This window comes from Dothidotthia symphoricarpi (genome assembly GCF_010015815.1).
Source record: "Dothidotthia symphoricarpi CBS 119687 unplaced genomic scaffold P153scaffold_9, whole genome shotgun sequence".
NCBI classification, from domain to species: domain Eukaryota; kingdom Fungi; phylum Ascomycota; class Dothideomycetes; order Pleosporales; family Dothidotthiaceae; genus Dothidotthia; species Dothidotthia symphoricarpi.
The window spans coordinates 250873-272559 of NW_022985016.1; the positions used below are offsets into that span (position 1 = coordinate 250873).

At 51.8% G+C, this 21687-nt stretch overlaps 8 protein-coding genes across 8 annotated transcripts; 4 read left to right on the forward strand and 4 right to left on the reverse strand.

Annotated features, from left to right (window-relative positions):
- Positions 1 to 530: 530 nt before the first annotated feature.
- Positions 531 to 1430, reverse strand: P153DRAFT_289472 (uncharacterized protein; the record flags this gene model as incomplete). The annotated part of the gene is made up of 1 exon (XM_033663660.1): positions 531 to 1430. The coding sequence occupies one exon, from the start codon at positions 1428 to 1430 to the stop codon at positions 531 to 533; it is 900 nt and encodes a 299-aa protein (XP_033524150.1).
- Positions 1431 to 1597: 167 nt separating this feature from the next.
- P153DRAFT_366273 (uncharacterized protein) lies at positions 1598 to 3640 on the forward strand. Its single transcript, XM_033668015.1, has 3 exons — positions 1598 to 2334; positions 2391 to 3052; positions 3103 to 3640. Exons 1-3 carry the CDS (start codon positions 2010 to 2012, stop codon positions 3328 to 3330), a joined length of 1215 nt encoding a protein of 404 aa, XP_033524151.1. The 5' UTR covers positions 1598 to 2009; the 3' UTR covers positions 3331 to 3640.
- A 28-nt stretch (positions 3641 to 3668) lies between these two features.
- P153DRAFT_366274 (uracil-DNA glycosylase) lies at positions 3669 to 5195 on the reverse strand. Its single transcript, XM_033668016.1, has 3 exons — positions 4798 to 5195; positions 4282 to 4741; positions 3669 to 4234 (listed from the first exon to the last, which is right to left on the reverse strand). Exons 1-3 carry the CDS (start codon positions 5133 to 5135, stop codon positions 3968 to 3970), a joined length of 1065 nt encoding a protein of 354 aa, XP_033524152.1. The 5' UTR covers positions 5136 to 5195; the 3' UTR covers positions 3669 to 3967.
- A 200-nt stretch (positions 5196 to 5395) lies between these two features.
- P153DRAFT_366275 (uncharacterized protein) lies at positions 5396 to 6655 on the forward strand. Its single transcript, XM_033668017.1, has 4 exons — positions 5396 to 5745; positions 5804 to 5929; positions 5981 to 6091; positions 6146 to 6655. Exons 1-4 carry the CDS (start codon positions 5638 to 5640, stop codon positions 6224 to 6226), a joined length of 426 nt encoding a protein of 141 aa, XP_033524153.1. The 5' UTR covers positions 5396 to 5637; the 3' UTR covers positions 6227 to 6655.
- Positions 6656 to 7461: 806 nt separating this feature from the next.
- Positions 7462 to 8946, forward strand: P153DRAFT_396112 (uncharacterized protein). The gene is made up of 3 exons (XM_033671454.1): positions 7462 to 7644; positions 7709 to 7994; positions 8048 to 8946. Exons 2-3 carry the CDS (start codon positions 7872 to 7874, stop codon positions 8660 to 8662), a joined length of 738 nt encoding a protein of 245 aa, XP_033524154.1. The 5' UTR covers positions 7462 to 7644; positions 7709 to 7871; the 3' UTR covers positions 8663 to 8946.
- Positions 8947 to 9149: 203 nt separating this feature from the next.
- On the forward strand, positions 9150 to 10510 carry P153DRAFT_366278 (uncharacterized protein). Its single transcript, XM_033668018.1, has 2 exons — positions 9150 to 9576; positions 9628 to 10510. The coding sequence occupies exons 1-2, from the start codon at positions 9322 to 9324 to the stop codon at positions 10225 to 10227; spliced, it is 855 nt and encodes a 284-aa protein (XP_033524155.1). The 5' UTR covers positions 9150 to 9321; the 3' UTR covers positions 10228 to 10510.
- A 1435-nt stretch (positions 10511 to 11945) lies between these two features.
- On the reverse strand, positions 11946 to 15470 carry P153DRAFT_290408 (eukaryotic translation initiation factor 2C 2; the record flags this gene model as incomplete). Its single annotated transcript, XM_033663713.1, has 6 exons — positions 11946 to 12529; positions 12584 to 12874; positions 12931 to 14495; positions 14550 to 14680; positions 14729 to 14854; positions 15243 to 15470. The coding sequence occupies 6 exons, from the start codon at positions 15468 to 15470 to the stop codon at positions 11946 to 11948; spliced, it is 2925 nt and encodes a 974-aa protein (XP_033524156.1).
- A 2069-nt stretch (positions 15471 to 17539) lies between these two features.
- On the reverse strand, positions 17540 to 21387 carry P153DRAFT_314974 (Suf-domain-containing protein). The gene is made up of 4 exons (XM_033664936.1): positions 20339 to 21387; positions 19858 to 20289; positions 18754 to 19804; positions 17540 to 18704 (listed from the first exon to the last, which is right to left on the reverse strand). Exons 1-4 carry the CDS (start codon positions 21188 to 21190, stop codon positions 17836 to 17838), a joined length of 3204 nt encoding a protein of 1067 aa, XP_033524157.1. The 5' UTR covers positions 21191 to 21387; the 3' UTR covers positions 17540 to 17835.
- Between the last annotated feature and the right edge of the window lie 300 nt (positions 21388 to 21687).

Here is a 21687-nt window from a genome sequence, read left to right on the forward strand (position 1 = left end):
TCTGTGGAAACTTCCCAAAGAAGCAATTTTCTCATCCTCTAGACCCTCTTCCTCCATGGTGAAGGTGCGCTTATTGGGTGATGAGGAGAGTGAAACGACACCGGAAGCGAACATGGAATGGCGCGAAGCAGATGGAACTAAACAGTAGAATTCATTTGAAGACTTGAGCCGACAAAGCTACAATCGTGTTTACTTTCATTTTTCGAGTTTGTGGTTATAGTCATTCAAGGAGAGGGGATATTTGGTAGTCATGCAATGACATTGCAAACTCCATCGAAGCTCGTTATGATGGTATCGAATATCCACGTTGTTTAACCCAAACGCCCATTTATACCAATTGTATCCTCTTAAGAGTTTTCAGAAAATATGCATCCAAAATTCCCTTTCAACGCCCGTCACATGAGTCGTGATGTACACCAGAATGTGCTCTTGACGATTCCGAGCAATGACATGAAATCAACCCTAGCACCAAAATGTGCTCTCGACATGTTTAAAAAGAAAGTTGAAATATTCATCATGCTGTGGGCTGCTCACTGCCTCCTCACTTCTACAACCGCGCAAGTATCTGCTGGAGGGAGCAATCTATGATAGGAGTCGTCACCCGCAAGCTGCGCTTCCCTATGCTCCAGGAAGGTGCGTACTCGCTCATCGCGGTCCCCGTTCATAGTAGCATGCTTGCTCCTACGCAACTGCATGACTGCATCCTTGTGGACGGCGTCCCTCCGCTCAATCACCGAGCTGTTGAAGGCGTTGAAGCGCGTGCCCTGCATGACACCGCCCACGCTGACCAGAGCGAAGAGGAAGCTCATGAAAGCGACATTGGACATCTGGATGGTGCGGGGAGAGGAGTCTCTGGTGCCGTCGTTTTCCTGGTGCCACCTCTCCCAGTCTTCCCAGGTGGCGTTGTTGCGCGGGTCGGTGGCCCAGCGGCGGCGGTCAAAGTCCCAGTCGTAGGGGTTGTGCGGGGTGGGCGTGTTGTGGTGACCGACCCAGCCGTGGCCCCAGGCGTCGTAGGCTTTGCGCTTCTCGACATCGGACAGGATGTCGTGGGCAGCGACCAGCATGCGGTATCGCTCGAGGCGCACATGGAGCGGCAGCTGGGCGGCAGGCGACGTGGGGTGGCAGCGATCCGGGTGGTAGAGCTTGACGAGGGCGTAGAAGTGGTTCTTGGTGTAGCTGTCGCCCTTGCTGCAGCGCAGGATCTGGTAGGGCGTGGGCGTCTTGTGCGGGTGCACGGGAGCAGGCCAGTTCAGCAGGTCAGGCCCATGGCCGTCCCTGTGCGAGGCATAGCTGCGCGTCTGGCGTTGTTGCGCGGGCGAGGATGCATGACGGCATGACTTCTGGGGCGGCGACGACGACGTGTGGCTGTAGTAGAGCGGCGACCAGTTAGTGTAGGATGAAAACAACAGCGACGACTTTTTGGACAGCATGGTCGTCGCGCACAGGCTGCCATGGACTGGGGAGCATGTTCCAGCCGGCTGTTGCGCGGGTGCGGGTGCGTGGTGGGCTTGGTCGGGTGAGAGGCGTGGCTTGGGTGCGGGAGCGGGGACCATGTCGTGCAGATCGCCCCTCTCGGCCTCCCTCACCTCAAACGCGACCAGAACACCATCCACCGTCCCGCCAACGCAGTCTGCCTGCGCGCGCCCTCGATCCCGCCAACAGCCGTGGACGCGACACGCCATGTCCACCCTCCTGTTCCACGCTCCGTCTGTTTCTGCTTCGCGGCTATCTCGCGTCTAATCCTAGTTTCCTAGTCTCCTAGTCTTCGGTTACGCACTCCTCTGTAGACAGCCCAGCACACAACAAAGCCAGACGCATCAAATGCACGCGTGACGCACGTCTCTTCTGCCTGCTTGTACCTGCATATAAAGTAGCGGTCTGCTCCCCTATAAGTCGTTTGCTAGCTGCCTGGTGCGCAGCTTCTATTCTAGCCGCCTCGTGCCTTTGCTTCTTGACTGTCGTTTCCGTTTCTTGGCTTGGGCTCTTGTCACCTGGTTCATTTAGCTAGCATGTTGACTGCGCAGCGCTACCACGACCCAGACATGCCAGACTCCGACATGCCAGACCCGGATATGCCCGGCTCTGAAGTGCGAGACTTGGAGAGAGAGCTGATGGATACGCTGGCGAACCACTATGGCAGCAACGGAGAACCGTTGGACGGCCTCTTCACTCTCACCCGCCGTATGGACATCGACGACGATGACCAACTTGATGTTGATCGGACAATTTTGGACTTTCTGGTCTACAAAACCCTTGACTCGTTGTTTGAGTGGAGACGCCGCTCCAACCCCTTCGAGTCCGACTTACCGAGTGCTCTGACTACCATGACCGTCGGTGAGTAGCTCTCAACTACTCTGTGACCCGCGGCGTGTTCTGACCTCGATATGTAGATTGGAGAACACTTCTCAAACACAGACATCATGGTCGTCGGCTCGATGGGCAAACAGCATTTCGATCCAAGTTGCTGCAATTCGTGCTAGTCTTTACTCATCGACTGAACCACGACAAGACTTGGACCAACGAAGAAGCACTGCAAGCCCTTCGAGACCAAAACAAGCTACGAGGCGATCATTGGTATCACCACACTAAACAGTCTCCAGCTGTGCAGCAATCTTTCGACACTCCGAAAGAATTTCCACTATCAGATGCCACGTTGTTGAACAACCGCACAAGGCTTGCCTCTACCTTGGATATGCCTGTAGACCGCAGGAGATATATTTCCGATGTATCTGGAACGCCTTCGCTCCACTGTTTACTCCCACTCTTTATGGAACTTTCGGCTGCGAGAGTCGATCTTGACGACGACTGGTTACCGACCAATGACTGGTATACTCTGGCGGGACAATTCATGCTGCAGGCCGTGATAGACGAGTACCTTCGCAATGGTGCGCATGGAGAAGACACATTCAACACGATATTTGCGTTTGGCTGCCCAGGCGCCGACCAGGAAGGAGTCCTTATGACGGCTATGCGGACGTTGTTCTGCAACGAGGACAACACCCACAAACAGAATCATGACTGGACACGAATCAAGCGCCGGTTCATTGACGAGGTAACCAACCCTAGTCTATCGGAATTGACCATGTGGCTGACTAAATACAGATTTTACCTCAAAGTCCGTCTCAGTCCACCCTCCAAGCTATAGAACGAGCCCGAGAAAATAACCCATACGTCACATTTGAAGAAAACCTCCTCGCTTTCTTGAAAAACCTTCATGATAGTCTAGTGAAACCTGATCTTATACAAGTTGAAGAGGGCTGCATCAACATCAACGGTAGAGAACTCTCTGAGGCCGAGTCACGAGAGATGATCAGTCGAATGCGGTTGTAACACTGTTTATGTCTTCTACTGGTTGCTGGTACACATTTTCTGTGTGTGTCCCTTACATATCATTTCGTTCGGCAGTTCTCATCACTAGCTTTGTTCGCTTGCCTTTGGGAGGTTGGATTCGAGTGTCTTTTGCATCTTTATGGCGTTCATGTTTCATTCTGAGCTGGTTTGCTCTCTGTCTTAGAAACATGTCATTTAGACCCGGTTTTGTGTATTATACCCTTATTTTGCGCTGTACTTGACAGTTTGGATAAAGAGTAATGCAGCTTTGTACACATCTTCGTCTCTCTCGTTGTGTGTGAGTTCGAGGACATTATTTTCGTTGTAGATCATGAAATGTTTTGGGATAAAAGTGCAATTTAAATAGCCTACATACCGAAAAAGGCATAGTTTCGTTGCCGAAAAGATGTTCTGTAAGACATCAAATTCCCAACAGACGCCGAATAACAACACGGAATAGATTACGACAAAATTGAAACGCAACGCCGAGATAAGCGCAGACTTGTGCGCCCGAGTTCCATCGATGGTCAGCAAAAGCGATAATTAAGACAACGGACAATCGTAGCTGTCAACAGAAAGCTGAACGCCATACACCAAAAGAATCGCTTTCCTACTTTTGATGGCATTTTTTCAAAGCTCAATACTCGTAATCAGACTCATCTTGGTCCTCGGTCTTCTGTTCTTCCTTGGGATCAGTTTCAGTGTCTTCCTGCTTGTCAGTCTTGGGCTCGACTTTCTTCTCTACCTTCGGTTTGTCTTTTTTCTCCGTCTTCGACTCGTCCTTCTTCTCGATCTGTGCGCCGTTCTCTTTGGGTGTTGCGCTTAGGTCCCAGTCAATACCGCCGTCCTTTCCATAACGCTGTACGAGCCACTCATTTGTCTTGGTGAAGTGATGACAGTCGAACTACACCTATTAGCATTCGCGATTACATTCCTCTTAGCAGTACTTACGAAACCTCTCATTGCACTCAGCGGGCTTGGGTGCACACTCTTCAGGATCAAGTGCTTGTCCACTGGGATACCCTTCGTCCTATTCTGTGCAGGTGTGCCCCAAGCCAAGAACACTACGCCATTGTTTCGCACCTTCACAACCGTATCAATGACCTTCTGTGTCAGAAGCTCCCAGCCCTTGCCCGAGTGCGAATTGGCTTCTCCGCGACGGACAGTGAGACATGTATTGAGCAGGAGGACACCACGATCCGCCCATGGCGTGAGGAGGCCACCTCTGTTTGGTGGGGGCTGGTAGTCAGGGTAGTCCTTTTTAAGTGCCTTGTAAATGTTCTGGAGAGACGGCGGTGCCGGCGTGGGTGGGCGGACGGAAAAGGAAAGGCCGTGAGCTTGATTGGGTCCATGATAGGGGTCTTGACCTGTGATTACGACTTTAACCGTGTTGAGTGGAGTGTGTCGCGACCTGCGAATGATCATCAGCGAGTGCCTGGTACCAGATCGGATTGTGTAAGGTTGTACCATGAATACACATCGTTCATCGGCGGGAACACGGTCTTCCCACTACTCAACTCGCTCTTCAGAAACCTCTTCAATTCCAAGAATTGCGGGCTGACGAGCACGTCTTTGAGATGCGGCAACCAGCTCTCGTGCAGGGTGTCTAATTCTAACTTCAAAAGATCCTTCTGCTCATCTGTGAGTTTTGCAACCCACGCATTCTTGTCGAAATTCGCTGCAGCCGTTGACTTCGCGTTTGGGCTGGGCTTTGGCGCACCAAAGAATGCTGTTATGCTGGAATTTGCTTTTGGCTTCTTGGCCGCATCTGTCGCAGCTCCAGCAGCTTTTCGTTTAAGGCTCATGATCACAAATAGTAATTAGTTATGATGGGTTGTGGATGATGTGGTGTGCAAGTGTTGTCGGGAAGTGATACGCTCAGCTCCGGGCGACACGCGCACGACGTCAAGTCGCGGTCGTAGCGCGTATCGGCCAGTACTCCGTGATTGGCCAAAGTTCACGGGACTTCGCGTGTGCCGCGCGACGCGATATAACAGCCCCACACTATGAGGTTTATAGCAAGGGTGTGAACAGGCTGCAATGAATATGTTAATCACCTTTGGCAAATCAAACGCTAGTAGTTGGCTGAATTGCGTCGGCATGCGTTTCTACGTGTTTGCCTTGTCGCTCTTCGCCATGTTCGCTTGTCTTTCTTGGCGACAAATACGTCACAGGGAAGGTGAGAGAGACATATAAACTGTCATATTCACCTTCTGAGCGAATCTTTTTCCAACGCACTTATCTTCCCTTCTCATCCCCCAAGTTTCTTGATCCAAACAATACCAAACAACACCAAACAACACCACAATGGCATCCACTAACCCCGCAAACTTCGCCAACCTGCCCAAGGACGAGCTCCGCGAGATCGCCGCCAAGGGTGGCCACGCCTCTCACGGCGGTGCTCATGAGGAGCAGGCAAGTCTCTCTATATGACTATATCTCCATCTCGAATCACCTACTGACACCGCTATAGTCTTCAGACCACCCCGACCGCAATCCCGACGGCACCTTCACCAAGGGCTCAGAACTCGCCAAGGAACTCGGAGCTAAGGGCGGTCACGCAGCTCATGAGCATCAGACCCAGGCCGAGGACGATGGCGTAAGTGCTGGCTCAATCGAGCCGTGAGAGAATTGACTAAAACTGTTGTAGCGTAACCCTGATGGCACTTTCAAGGCGGGCAGCAAGTTGGCGTCCGAGCTAGGTGCTCAGGGTGGACATGCTGCGCATGAGCACCAGACCACAAAGACCGAGGAGAGCGGTGTAAGTTTTCTCGTGCGTTTGATTCACTGAATATGGTGGCTGACGTCTTTCAAGCGAAACGCCGATGGCACGTTCAAGAAGGGCAGCGAGTTAGCTTCCGAGTTGGGAGCCCAGGGTGGACATTCTTCCCACTAGTTGGGGTAAGGAGGGCATCGAGTCACCTTATGGACGAACTCGACGATATGAGAGCGAGACAACATCATGACGATGCAACGACAGAATAAAACAACATGCATGCTCAATTCCTGCTTGCTCTTCTCTTCAACTGATTCAGTCTTGACTCTCGAGTGAAGCAATGGAGTAATATACTGGTTGACAGGGTCCATATATACGCCACAAGGTGTGTTGGGACGTACCAAACCAGAGCAAGATGACAACTATTTTTGGGTTTATAGCGTATTCATGCTTGAACCGATCAAGTTACCGTCCGCATGCTCTTACTGTCGAAAGATACCGTATATCTCCCAAATTCGAAGTATGTTAATCCGGGTCGAGTCGTTGATAGTGACGTTGCTAAGATTCCTTTAGCGGGAAATTGCATTGTTGCGGAAAAGCTTTCTAATACGGAGAATACATCGAAAATGTGGAGATTTGTGACCACGAAATGTGACCATGCACTTTAACTGCAATGACAGGCGATACTCCTCTAACGTCCGAGGTACCACAGCGCTCATTGATTTTGTAATGGGTTCATGGGAGAAATTCTATGTACTTCAAGGACGAGAGCAGCCAGCCAAATGCGCGTGCAAGCCGCGAGCGCGTTCACGCATCGAGCTTAGATGGTTGCATCGGAACGTATTTTGCAACACAACTGGCAAAGTTGTTGCGGTTGTGAGGCTTAAGTCGAGTGGAAAGGCCGCTTATCGAATGTGCTGTGGCAATGTGTGAGCACTCCGTCGCAGCAATCTATTGGTAAAGATCGAAAGACGATGACATTTCATATTTGGATAAATATTTCAATCAATTGAAGACGCATCGTTGATCACAAAGATATCACACCAGTTCAAATGATATGCCGTCCAATTTATTTACCTTCGCTCCACAAGCGAAAATCGCAGAAGAGAAGGGGGTAAGCGGACGCCGAATTTGCTCTTACCTCCATTTTCCCCTCCGGCAACCTCATTGGAAAGGAGATGCGTGAGTGATAAATGTGGTTTTCAGTTTATATGTAAGGAAACCAGAAGAGGGCGGGAGAACGCGACGTGAGTATGCAAAATCGAAATTTGCGCTGACTAAGCAGCGCTAACGAGTCGACGCTCTGGCCCCAAGCACAGCGAATTAAACACTACGTATTTACGTGGGATGGTGGGGCAGTAACTGAGCGTTGAATTGTAGACGACTACATCCAGGCAGCGCATACACAGCGCGTCGAGCAATAGACTTTTGAGATGCTGTGAATAGATCTGAGTGCATATTGTGAAGCAGTCCCCTCATGCGCAAGGAGTCGAGGGCCATGCCATATCATTGCCAACGCTAGCGGGGGGTCATTGGCGGGGCGGTCTTCGTTGCCGTGCGCATACCTGTGACTCTTTTCCTACACCGAAGTCGTTGGGGTGAGTACCAAGATTCAAATACAGTGAATCCACGGTAACCAGAAACTAACATTCCACGGTACAGACTCTTACACATTTAAAATCCGTCGTCTCCATTTCCCTTAAGCACCGACATCCATCCATTTCTTTCTATCGACCTCAACTTGCAACCACACGTAGGTGCGAGTAACGAAGTAGTCACACGATCCTACACCCAAAAAAAACTCCAACACACTTCAACATACACCATGTCTTCAGCAGGACGTGGCCGCGGAGGCAAGTTCAACAAGGTCAAGCGTGGAGGTGGCAAGAAGTTCTCGCGAGACCTGCAGCCGCTGAATGCGGAGGGCGAAGTCCAGGGCATGTGGGGTGTATGTACTTGCCACGCCATCGTCATCGTCCTACAGCTTACACGAGTGTGCAGGAGCAAGCAGAGAAGGTCGACGAAGAGTCCGATGAAGAATCTTCCGAGGAAGAGTCCAGCGATGACGACAAGCCCGAGGCAGAGGAAATGACCCGTGAGCAGCGCCGCGAAGCCGCCAAAGCACGCAAGCAAGCCGCGATAGCGAAGAAGTCACAAAAGGTCGCAGAGCCCGGCGATCTGCCCACCGACTCCGAAGACTCCGAAGACGACGACATGCCCGCGAACCCGAACCACACTGCCAAAGCCCGCACGCAGGCCGCGAAGGCTCCCGTCGATCCAGAGGCCGAGACCAAGCCCAAGCCCAAGGGCAAGCAGCAAGACGTCTCCCAACTGTCCCGCCGCGAGCGCGAGGCCTTCCAGGCGCAACAGGCCAAGGAGCGATACGAAAAGTTACATGCGGAGGGCAAGACGGACCAGGCGCGCTCAGATCTCGAGCGGCTGGCATTGGTCAAGGAGCGCCGTGAGGCTGAGTCGTCGCGCAAGAAGGCCGAGGCGGAGGAGCGCGCAGAGCTAGACAAGGAGAAGGCTGAGCTCATGGAGCGTGAACGCAGGAGGAGGGAGCAAGCTATGGGCAAGGCAAATCGTCTGGCCAAGGGCGGAAAGAAGAAGGCCTAGGTTTACACGAGAGCTTTCAGGGACATCTCGAGAGTCCGATTCACCGGGCTGGCTGTCACGCATTACTTCCAAGTCTCACACACATGTGGAGTAATGCTTGTCTTTCGCATGGCCTGCGGATGGATTGGATCGCCGATGCTAGCTTCTTACGACTTGATGATGAGACCAGGTAGCAGATGGTATATTATAGCTTGCCAGACGCTTAGATATTCCAGGACAGCTATGATGAACCTTATGGACAACTATTACTTTCGCATGTCTGAAGAAACATACTCGATGTCCCTAAGTGCTTCGTAAATGAACAACAGCCGCTACAAAGTCCCTTTGCAAATTTTCAGCTTCACAAGTTCTATTTGCACACGCCCTGCCATTGATACGCTTGGGATCAGCCACTATAATCATCGTCAGCTGTGTCTCGAAACTTCTAGGTATTGCAGACATAAGTTCGTATGTCGATCCCCTACAGCCCTTCAAGCGCCCTTGAGTAAGCCTCACCCCACCAATCGCGTCGCGCCTCACGAACGCGAGCTTCACGACATCGTCATCACTTCGCCAATACATGAACATCGCCATGTCTAGAACCACGCGCCCCAAAACGCTGGAGTTACCTCAATTTCCTTCCTTGCGATACACGGTCGTCGCACACTACAACTTAGAGCATGGCTGAACAGATACCCTTTGACGAGCAGTCAAACTACGAAACGTTCCGAGAGTGCCTGAGCGAGCCGGTCTTGAGAGCTCTCACGGCACCGATTGAGAAATCGGGACCCAAAAAGAAGAGACATGCCAAGAAAGGATCGAAGAGCAGGAATGGCCATGTCTCTGAGAAGGGCACAGAGAAGGCAGAGGCGAATACCGTATCTTCTCAACCAATTGCACAGAACGATGCAGAGGACCTCGGCGACTTTATTGACGTATGGTTCAAAACCACTAAACCGAGAAACTCATCAACTGACTCCACGAAGTTTACTAGCAGCTTGATCTTCCCAGAGCTCCCCACCGACCTCCGAACTCTATCATACTCTAAATTCAAGGACTCGATTCATCTACAAGACGTCTACTCAACCCCTCTCTCTGCCTCAACGTACACCTCCCTACTCAGCACCATCACCCCGACCGCAATCGAGACCCTCGAATCGTCTGGACTTCTCCCTGCCAGCTCCGACACAACGGATCAACACCACCTCCTCACCCCCGTCCTGACGACCTATATAACCGCTGTTACTTTACCCCCACCCATCTGGTCTCTGACACGTACAACGGAGTGTGAGCTTTGCGGACGCGACTGGGTACCACTGACTTACCACCACCTCATCCCAAAGTCCACACACAACCGTGTTCTGAAGAGGGGCTGGCATACAGAGGATAAGCTGAACAGCGTTGCATGGCTATGTAGAGCTTGTCACAGTTTCGTACATCGGCTTGCAAGTAACGAGGGACTGGCGAGAGAGTACTATACGGTAGAGTTGATCAAAGAGGGCGGGATAGAACAGGATGTGGATAAGAGGGAGAGTGTTGAAGGATGGGTAAGGTGGGTCGGGGGTGTGAGGTGGAAGAGCAGATAGTCTGAAATATAGTCATGGGCAAGGAGTTTAGCACTTCTAGTGGTGTGTATCTATGAGTAGTCTCAATGTTTCTCTCCTGTCATCTCTTCTTTACGCTCTTGTTCCATCTTATGCCTGTTTCTCTTCTTCAATTCCTGTGTCGTGCCTTCGTCATCAAACGCAAGCCTGCACAAGCGCATGATCCAATTTCCTGTCTTTCCTTCTCACTCTCCCGATCGCATATATCGCTTCGACGATCTTGGTTTTTGCAAACTGATCACTGTAAAGCTATTTGAAACCTTGCAAATAACATAGAGTCAATATTGATGTATTGTAGTCCGTCTACTATTTCATGAGCGCCCACAAAGCGTTTCATTTTCGCTCTCCCTCCAACAGCGAGCATGTCTTGCACTCATATTCATTATGGCAGTAACCATCCCGCTCAAATACCTTCGAAGTATTCGGACAGAATCAAATCTCAGTGTATTTCCCTAGTCGTGACATCTAGCCCGCAAGCATTACCTTTGTATCCATTATGTCTCGTAGAAGCTTTTGCCACGGACCCACCAGGCGTAGGTTCTGCGATCGATATTCCTGGTAAGGAGTTCGTATATGATGTTCCTTGTCGTAGTATCCCACTGCCACAGAAAGACGCCAACCTTCTTCTTCATACGACTATTTCGAGCTTCGTTATGTCTGCGAAAGATGAGCTTACGAAGCGATCTTATTCATCAGGGTGGGTGGAGGAATATGCATGGTGTGCTTCGAAGCTATAACGCCAGAGGGCTTGCTCAAAGCCATTCAGCTGGAAAAGGAGGCTTTAACCGTCCGCAAACTATGAGATATCTCTCCGAGATATCCCCCGTTATTACTGACATATGTTCTGAACATTCAACCACATGTCTCTTGGATATAAATCCAAATCCCTTCCCGGTTCTACCAAGGCTCTCGCACAACCCTCCGCATGGTCATTCTAGAGGTTTAACTCCCCGAAACTTGAGGGGAAACGCGGAACATTCAGTGAGTCGTGTTTAGAGCCCTTCTAGGCGCTAGTCTAAGTATTCTATCGATCTTTAGAGAGAAGTCTATGTGCTACCCCAGCTTGCTAGATGGTTTCGATCGCCAAATATCAGAGACCTGGACCGTCAAGATCTTAGAAGAACCAGTGGCTGTTGCCACTCGTCTTACCGATTTCGGATGGTTCTTCCTAGTAAAAGGTCGAGGGGCAGACTTGACTTGTGTTCTTGCTCGAGTCCAGCTATCTTCGGTCTATGTGTATCAAAAGTAGCATGTTACCCGCTCAAGCGGATACTGAGCTGAAAGATACGGCATAGATTGAGTCAGGCTCTTACTAGAGAACTGATGGAGGCAGTTGAACACTTCTGGGCTGTCGTCAATATCACTGAGACCGTAGATGAGTGGAACATTGTATATAAGTACTCGGACTTCATTCAGTCATCGAGGAAGATGACTAACTACCTGACGCAAGAAGTGACCAAAGTGTGTGTGTTAAAAGGAAGAAAAAAGTGGGAGAGATTGCCGAACCAGAGCAAAGAACTGGCCAAACGCCAAACTTTTGCACTACCGTGCAGATCCCCATCCATGAGCCCTGAGCACTCGCTGTCACCAAGCCGCCAAACTTAATTCATTCCTTCGTAGTTATCGTTATCCTTGTCCAGTGTTCAGGTCTGTGGCATGGTTGCCAATCCGTAGTTCGAAACTCCGGTCTACACAAATCCTCAAATGAACCACATGACGTCCTTCAATCCACGAGCGTTTTGGATCGCAAGGAGCGGAGAGATCTCGGTCTTCTTGCTGGAAGATCCAGTGGAAGACTGCTGATCGGCCTTGGCCTCCTTCTTGCCAGAAGAGACGGGGCTATCGTTCAAGTGGGCTCGAGAGCGGTCGGCAGCCAAGTGAGCGTAGTAGACCGCCGGGTGGAGAGAGACCGGAGTGGTGGAGCGGACATATTGGTAAGAATGCTCGAAAATGAACTGCTGGAGCTCGGCAGACAGCCAGTTACCCTCGTTCAGAATGCACTGGTAATGGATCGGGCGAGCAGTTCCCTTGATGGCTACATGAGCGCACAGGTAGAAGTCGAACTCGAAGGGATGGGTGCAGCCGGACTCTACCAGGGTACCAGGAAGAGGGTTGCCGTTGCGGTCACCCTTACCTTGATCAGGGAAGAAGCGAATGTGGTGACGCTTGCCGGCAATGACGACGGTGAACGCAGGTAGCACCTTGCAACCGAGCTTCCTGAAGCACTCCTTCATATCGCGCACCTCTTCTTCCAAAACGGCAGCATATTGTCCCTCTGAAACGCCTGTTGCGGGTGTTAGTAACAAATAACCAAAGACGAGGAGTAGACAGAACAAACCATCGCGGATGTAAAGAACGCGCTTCGGAGCTTGGCCCTGACCGATGCGCTGCATCCAGTTCTTGGCCATAAAACCAAAGTGCTCTTCGATGTTAGAAGTAGTGACCATCTCAACGCGGTTACCGTTGGTCTGGACTTCGGCCCAGTACTTGGCAAAGTGAACGTCGGCTGATACAGTGATGGCAGCAAAGGAAGCAGCTTCACCAGATGCAGCACCAGGAGCAGGATGGGAGACATCAGCACCAACGACCATGGTTGGGGTAGATGCGTGCTTCGGGGCGATCTTGGGAACTGAGAGGAGTTAGTATGTCCCGGTAGTAACAAGATAGGTAAACAAGGAAACTTACTGAGCTGAGACTTCGCAACACATGTAGCCCCACCGAGCTTCGCGTTGACCTTCATGCAGACGTTGGAGATGTACTGCGGCGAAGCAGTCATGACATGCTTGGACTGGAGCACTTGAGAGGCAACACCGAAGCGGATATCGCATCCCTTCTTGATACGGCGGTATACGTCAATGTTGCGGTCGTTGACAATGAAGAAGAGAAACATCGGAGGAGATGCGTAACGGTTGCCAGTCTGTTGCCAGACCTTCTGGATCATCTCTCCTGCATCGTTCAAGTTGCCAGGGCCCATCCAAGGCTTCTTGCCATGCTGAGGGTGAGCCATGACCAACCCGCCGTGGCTCTCGTAAATCTGAACAAACTTCTGGAAGAACTGTTCGACCGCCTGTTGGGGCGGGCTACCACGACCCTGGATGCAGCAAACACCCCAACCCTTCAATGGACGATCCTTGTTGTTCATGGCGAACTTCCTGCCATCGAGTCGCCATCGGCCTTGTGTAAGATCCTGAGGCTTAATGGTAGCTTCCTTGGAACCGGCACCAAAGTGCACCACAGGAGACGGCAGAACACGAGCCTTGACCTTGGCAGGGGTAGTGTTGACCTGTAGACCATAATGGCGGAGGTAAGGGTCGTTGGCCCAGTTGAGAAGACGAACACCATGTTGAACAGCAGCCCAACGCTCCTTGGGAAGGGTGACGGCAAACTTGATCATAGAAGAGGTCTGGGTGTCGCTCAACTTGGTGTTGTATCGCTGGTTAGCATCGATCTTGAGGACATCCATAGGCAAGTGAACATTCGACCCGCGAATCTTCTTGGTCATGCGGACGACAGGAATTCCAGGCGTGCAGTTGATGTTGTACTTGGTCTTGAAATACTGGTAAATGGATATCTGCTTGCGCTGATTGTCCTTCAGATTGGGGCGGCGGTCGTCTGGATCGGGGAACGTGCACTCCATCGCGTCCTTGTCAGCGATATCATCAATAGTCCATTGCGTGTGTGGGTTGACATGAGTAGCAGAGACGCCTACACGCCTGAATCGCCGGAGGTCCTTTCGAAGATGTGAGTTCTTCCAGTCGCGCTTCGCTTCCTTGAAACGCTGGGCAAACTGAGGAGGACCACAGTTAAAGACTTGTCCAACAGCGCGAGTGAGTTCTTGAGCGCGCCAGAAGGTGCCGTTGGCGACATCGACGTTGACGGACAAGGACTTCTGGAACTTGTCGTCGAGGACAGGTCGAAGGGAGGCGAAGACACCCTTGAAAGCCTCAATACCGCCTCCGAGATCGAAGCGCTGCTCGCCGCGCTGGAAGAACGACTTCTTGATTTGAGTGTAATTCTGGGATGGCCATTCGCGCATGACATGATCGAGGAAGTTGATAGTGTCGATACACTCGTGCGACCATGCCGCTTGTCCGTTGAGGAAGGCGTTGAGGCCGGAGAAGTCGACCTGGCGAGTCCATCGAAGGTAGACAGTGTGGGTGTTGGTCTTCCCCTCACGAGCGGGGCGACCCTGTTCTTCGTCAAGGTCAACGACGATGCGGGTCTCGTCACGCTCAAGACGCTTTCCGGACCTGAGTAGTGTCAGTCATGGTCATTCAAGGCTGGACAGAAGGAAATGAACTCACCAAGCAAGCTTGTTGCCATCGTAAACCCAAAGGTTCTTGGGCTCACCGAGGGCGGCCTTGACAGCCTTGGAGTACCAGATCTTCTTGATAAGGACGCGCTTGGTGGGATCGGTCTCACCACCCCAGGCAATCTTCCGAAGTCAGTACAAGTTGTTGTGGATAAGATTGATAAAACTCACATCGTATTGATGAACGACTGTAGACGGGGCCTTGGCGACGTTGAAGGTGTTCAACGTAATGGCACACTCCTTTCCATAGATGTTGAAGTTCTTCGGGCGCTGAGGCAACGTATCGGGAATGCTCATCTGCTCATAGTCAACGGTGATGTTCGCATGTCGTGGTCGATATGAGTGGAAATCTTGGTGGAGGCGTTGAACCCGCGCCATGATGAAGGAGAGAGAATAGGGGAATAGGAATATAGAGACAAGGATTCTACAGAGACAACACAACAATGAGTAGACACTTTGGTAAGAATGCCGAGTTTGCAAGTGTGTGTATGAAGTTGAGCAATAGAGAAAATTGGACGAGAGGGGGGACTTGAGTACTCGACCATGCAAAATTGCGCAGCTACACCGAAGCCGCATGATGCGAAATCGGGATAGAGTATGTTTGCAGGTGTGGGGTGCAAGCAAGTGTTTGTTGGGCATTCGTGCATGCATGTGCGGGTTGGGAGAGAAGAGTGTTTGCACTTACGCCACGAGCCGTGTACCAACCAGCAAGACCGAGAAACTCGGAGATGTTCTTGAGTGAGGTGGGCTTGCTGTAATCCACTGGGGCACCTCTGGAGATGCCAGGATCGCGATTGCCATCGTTCTTGGGGATGGACTGGATAGAGCGCTGCGTCGGGTCGCGAGACGTCGTCGAAGAAGCTGTCGTAGCAGTCCTCTCGGTCTGAGCGCGTTTCTTGGATGGACCGGCCATTGCAAATTCTGCTTCATGTTAGCGATAGGTCATTGGTAGGCGTGATTGTATCCAGTGATGGTACCGTTTGATTACTCCTGCAGTTGCAGAGAGCAGCCAATACGGTAACAGCCGCCCAGAGCGGAAAGTGACGAGAGAATAGCGGTGTTACGTACCTCGATCTCAGATCGGAGTCAGTAGGGTGCTGGGCGTAGAAAGCGTTCGTGCCAGATCACAGATCGGGCCTAAACCTGTGATTGAGAGTCAGTGATGTTGTTCCAAAACAGAGGCTGCACACCTATGAGCTCGCAGGAGAGGTGCGATGCACAAAATATGAGCAAGGCAGTACAAATGGATGCATTAGAACGTACGGAAGCGTGTAAGCAAGGATGGTATGTGAGTGGGTGGTGTTGTCGAAAAGAAAGTGATGGGGAGGTTATGGGAGCAGGCGAGCGAGCTCGAAAGACAGAGAAGGTGGGGTATGTGGCGAAACTGAACAGGCAGGTGCGCATGTGATTGCCGTAGTAACGGCGACGCAAATGTTTGAGCGGTAGCGGGGCGGGTGAGAAGGGAAGCCGTGGTGAAGGTGTATCGGCAGTGATGACGCCGACGAGAGGAGAAGATTGGGATGGAGAAGATACCGGACGGATAACTTACTTGTAGATGCGAGAACCTCGAGCTGCCTGCAGTGTGGTGTTGAGTGAACTGCCTGCAGTGTTGAGCTTTTCGAGCCTGCTCGTATTGTGGAACAAGAAGAAGAAGGAGGAGAAGGAGCTGTCGGTCTTGTCAAGGAAGCTTGTGTGAGAATAGAAGTCTTGTCAACTTGAAGTCAAGTCGAGTAGACAATTGGTTGTGGTGGAGGAAAGACGGAGGAACCGTGGTGGGCGAAGCTTATATGGACAGAAGGGGCCACCTGCCTCTCACGCTACCTGCTAAGCGACCTTCTGTCGGTGTAGGAGAAGGGTGAAAGAGGTGAGTTTGAAGGCATAGATGACGTGCATTTAGGTGAGAATCGTGGTGTTGTGACCCACTTTGTGTTGGCTGTCAAGATGAGATGAACGCAAGTGAGAGAGAGTTTTGGTGAGGAATACGATATAGACAACGACGCAACCCACAGAGATGGAATAGACCGGTAGGATCGGAACAGAGGGTGATAAGCAGTACCAGATAGGACAATGCAAGCAAGGATGTATCAGAGCTCTAGCATTGCTCGATGAAACAGAACGTAGACCATGGCCACTGCAGTTAATGCAGACCAGAGTAGGAATTCGGATGCTAGACTAGAAAAACTTCCTGTACATTGAGATCCTGATCCTGAAAGGCCCCATAGAGAACGGCTCTCAAACTGCGTGTTTCTAGATACCAGGGTAAGTGAGGAAGTCGCAGAGCCCATCCATCTTGGGGCAAACACAATCACAAAGAGCCAGAATGGCTTCTTTCCAGCTCAATCCACCACACCAGTCAGTCAAAAATCTTGTTAGCTTTTTATCGTGCTTCCTCTCCAACATTCAGAAATCCCTACCTCTCGGACTCCAGTTGGGAGCTCGACTCTCGTATCTGAGCCAAATTATCTCTTCCTCAAACAAATCACACATCCAGGTAATCAGAAGTCCTTAAAATCTTTCTCCATAATCGAGCAGTAGAACTGTCCTCATCATCCTCTCGTGGCACAATTGTGCCTTACAGCACTCGCACCTGGAAAGTCTTACACGCGTTACTTCCGCACGTACTCCGAACCTTCTGCTCAGAAATCCCGAGCTCATCGATTCTCGTCGTTTGACCATCCCCAAGCACTCACGACACATAAGTATCACACAAGAGAACAAAGAAACACACAATAGGAGAAGCATAGGGATGGTGTCGGAACGGTGTGTATCCCACGGCAAGACGCGACGTTAATCTTAGCCTCGCTTACATGACATGACATGACATGACGGATCACCAATGGATGAACAAACGTCAAGGGCACATAGAGAGACCAGAAGCAAAGCAGCGGATTGATTAAAGCTATAGAAAACCATTACATCGCATCAATAGACGTGCATGCCTGTCGGCACTATATCCGACGTACATCTCATTTTTCATTGATGATATTACAAAGAGCCTGACCCTCCGATGTCTGACGAGACAGCAACGAACCAAACGCCACGCTGAGAGACCGAAGTCAAACATTTCCAATCCGATACTAATACCACAGATCTGGATCGACCAGGATTTACACCTGCCGCTACAGATCTGGGCCAAGAATTTTGTTGTGTGAGGTGAGAATAAACGCCAACCCATGCAAATGCTGCAGCTCGCACTGCGTCGCCATGCACACACAGTGCTTCTGAAGCCGCGTCTTAAATTTCAACTACCATATGCAGCTCCGTGAAACAAGAGCTTATCAAGGCCCCCACGCATTATGCGGCGCAGGATGTCCCCCATTTCCATACTTTTCCTGGATACTCAGCAACTGCTGTGCTGTCGTAGGTGTTGTGCCGTAGCGCTGGGGCTGCAAACCCTGATGCCCCGCGAGCGTGGGAATAGGAATACTAGCGATGTTGCGCAGCATGTTGACCATAGCCTCCGGCTTGAAACGTGTCTCCCTGTACGTATGTGCCGAGGGAATGATACTCAGCAAAAAAGTGATCTCTTTCGCAATAGGGGCGGGACCTTGGGGAGGTCCTACAGGCGTGCTACCATTTGCCGCCAAATTGCGGCGCGCTGCGTCGAGGCGTCGACCTGCTGCGCCCTTGAGTGGAGACTCACCGCGAGCGAGTTTACGAGGTTGCACGTTGTCGTCGGTATCTTCCAGAGGTCGTTTTGGTGAGTTGACGACGGGAAGCATGTTGTTTAGATGTGGTGAATTGAGTAGCCCGGGTGAAGCATGGCGTTGCTCTTGAGCTTGGACTTGCGGTGGTACAGCGGGCAGAGGCTGCTCCTCAATGGAATTCATAATGTTAGGCATCCCTGGCATCCCCGGCATCCCCGGCATTGCCGGCATCACTGGCCTCATCTGAGTCCTCGGTGAGATAACCGGACGGACTGTCATAGGGTCGAATGTCGGGTCGGCAAATCGCTGTGAGAAGCGGTGCAATTGAGGATCCTCGGGGAACAGTGTAGCCATGCGCTGCTCGATCTTTGTGATTTGGGCCAATTCACCGAACTGCGATTCGTATTCGTGGAAGAACAGGAACAACGGTTTTGCTTTGGCGATGTTCTCTGCCTTAGCGATGACTTTTCCGACTATGGTCTCGAACACCGCGCGCGCATCTGCAGATGTTAGTATGCGAATAGATAGGCAGGTGGAAAAATTACTCACTTGTCGAATCGTTCAGTTTGATCAGGTGCTTGATGTACTCCAATGCAAACTGTGTATCCTCTGGGAAGAGCCTCATACCACGCTCGAAAATTTTGCTGGCAGCTGGATCTTGATAACAATGATGTTCAATGAGGGCACTCACGACGTAGGCCTCGCTGAGCAGCTTGCCCTTCTTTCGGGCATCTTTAAAAACGCCTCGGAAACCAGATACGTCTGCGCCGGGCGTACCTTGGCCTTGTACGCGGCGCATGGCTCGCATCAGAGCAATCCACGCATAAGTGAGAGTCTTCTTAAGAATATGCATTTGCGCGTTGTAGCCTGCAGAGATGGCCTGCACCTGAGCATTGAATGCGTCATCCTTCTCTTTTGAACGCTTCGTAGCTTCAGCTTCATTCTCTTCATCAACATCGTCCGAATTCCTCTCAGCAATAGCCCGAGCGCTTTCGTCAGCCTTTTTCTGTGCTTCGAAAGCCTCTCTCGCTCGCGCAACTGAGTGCTCTTGACGCTTCTTGGTCTGGTCGGTAAGGTCGTACAGAGTGTCCAGAACCCTCATATACGGCTCTCGAACAGCCTTGCCTTTGGCAACAAGGCCCGGTTGGCCGTCCTCGAAGTCATTGCGCAGCTCCACCTGATGTGCCTTCCTGAAAGCCAGGAGGCAGCTCTCAGGATTGGCGTCAATTCCCTCGCTCAAGAACTTGCTACCTTCGTCTGGTAAGCCATTGTCAAAAGACCACTCCGCGGCATCAAACCACAGCTCAGGCCAAAAGCGGAGGGGGATGAGCGCATTTTTGTAGATATGAAGGACGCGCTTGTTGTAAAGAGCTCGGTCGTCGGCTGCGCATTCAACTGGGTCGCTCTTCTCCCATTGAATCCAGTTCTTCCATACCTGGACTTGTTTCATATACTCCTCGTGGCCGTCGAATCCGTTCGCGGGCGGCAGTTTCGGTATCGTGGTCCGGTCGACATCTCGAGTGATGTTGTTGTCGAGAACATTGATGGCGCTTCGTGCGGTCATGTATGAAGGTGACTTCTCCTGGAGGTTCTTGCGACCCTACGAATACGTCAGCGTCAACTGAATGTAAATTGTAACGCTTGGCAACTTACAGTAACCTTGTTCAAGTTCATCTCGAACCTGTCGTACTCGCGCCAGATCTCCAATGTAGCTCCATGGGGAATCGAAACGGCACGTTGATAAACTTTTCGAACCGTGTCCATCTTCTGCATGTCTTGCCAACTGCTGCCTCCAAGGACGCCGGGGCCCGTCTTGAGCATCTCAATGTAATCCAGCCAGAGCTTCCCAGCGCTCACGTCGATGCCGACCTGCTCAAGTACAAACTCGTATGCTTGGGTGATGATTTGGCGGTTTGTGCCGTTTGAGTCAGTGGTCAGATTGTAACGACGACGAATGAAGTCGATGTAAGCCGAATAGAGCGCGACATAAGGGGCTAGCGGTACAGACCGAGCGAACAAGACCTCTACCTTTTGCAGTTCGTCAAGCTCCGTCTCGAAGTGGATGAACTCGATCCACTTCTCGCCCTGTAGACATTAGCAAAAGCGGATGTGGAACATGACGGGTAGTGCTCACCGCTGTGGGGAAAACCTTGAAGAAGCGTTCGTAAACAGCTCGTGCTTCATCGTTCTTGTGTCGCCTGCGGTGCTCCTCAATTAGATTCTGCCACGCTTCGACGTCACCACGTGGGTCTTCAGCAACGCGATCTTCGAGGATGCCAATGCGGTCCTGAGGAAGACGCGGCTTCGGGAGCGAAGAAGAAGTGGGAGCAGGTGTGGCTGGAGCTGCGGACTGGCGCGCAGAGGCGGCGTTCAAGAAGTCTGGAGCACCTGGCACAGCAGCGTCTGGGGCAGGCGTACTGCCATTAGGAACAGTGGAAGCAAGAGAGAGAGAAGGCTCATTGGCAGCGACAGAAGCAGAGAAGACGGATGCAGGACCCTGATCTTGTGCACTATGTAACTGTACATCTGGAGTGGGAAGTGTATTGTTTGGAGAGATTGTAAATGAACGCTGCGGTGCTTCTGCCGTGCTCGAAGCACTCGATAACGAGGCACCCGCCGTCTTCGGCTGCGCGACAGGCTCCTCTTCCTCGTCCTCGCTCTCGACAACAAACCCACCCACGGTGCGCGGCTGCTTCGCCAGTGTCGGCGTCGGGGCGGCAGAAGCCTCGGTAGAGACGACGGCGTGCATCGGCATCGACACTTGGTCGCCGTTGTTCTCGGCTGGCGGAGGTGAGTTGACCGCAGACTCGGGCATCGACGCAGACTGGTCGGAGACGTGCGGAGAGTATGTGTTGGTCGGATCGTACTCGTCGTCGTCGTCGTCGTCATCGGCGGCGGGCTCCTGCGCGTCAGTCATTGACCAGGTGGCCGTTGGGTCATACTCGGTCTGGCCCTGCAGGAAGGCGAGCTCAGCGTCGTCAGCCATGGCTGCAAATCAAAGACAGACTACGCTGTATTGTCAGAATGGACACGGCCGGGGTGGATGGAGATGCTGTATACGGTTTGTGTAGAGATGGCGTGTCGCAAACAACGGATTGCTTTGTCGCGTAGGCAGTCCCAGGAAAGAGCGTGCGGAGTCGCGCGAGCGAACAAAAGGTGCGTCCACGCCTCCACTCGCACGGGCGCAGGGTGTAGAAGAGCGAGTACGTGATTACGGAAATGCGCACGAGGTAGAAGGCAATGCGCAATACTCCAGAGGTTGTCGTGCGAGTGATGCGGTGGATTGATGGGCAAAGGTCGGACGCCGAATCCAACACGGCGTTTGCCCCAGCCACATCTTGGCGGTGTGGCTGTCACGCTCGAGCTTCATGGCGATGTCATCGTCCAGGCACGAAACGTTTGGAGTATATTCACCAATGCAATCGAGCAGCTCACCGTCCCGACTCTTTTAGAAAGACGATCGCGAACACCCAACAGCCTGTC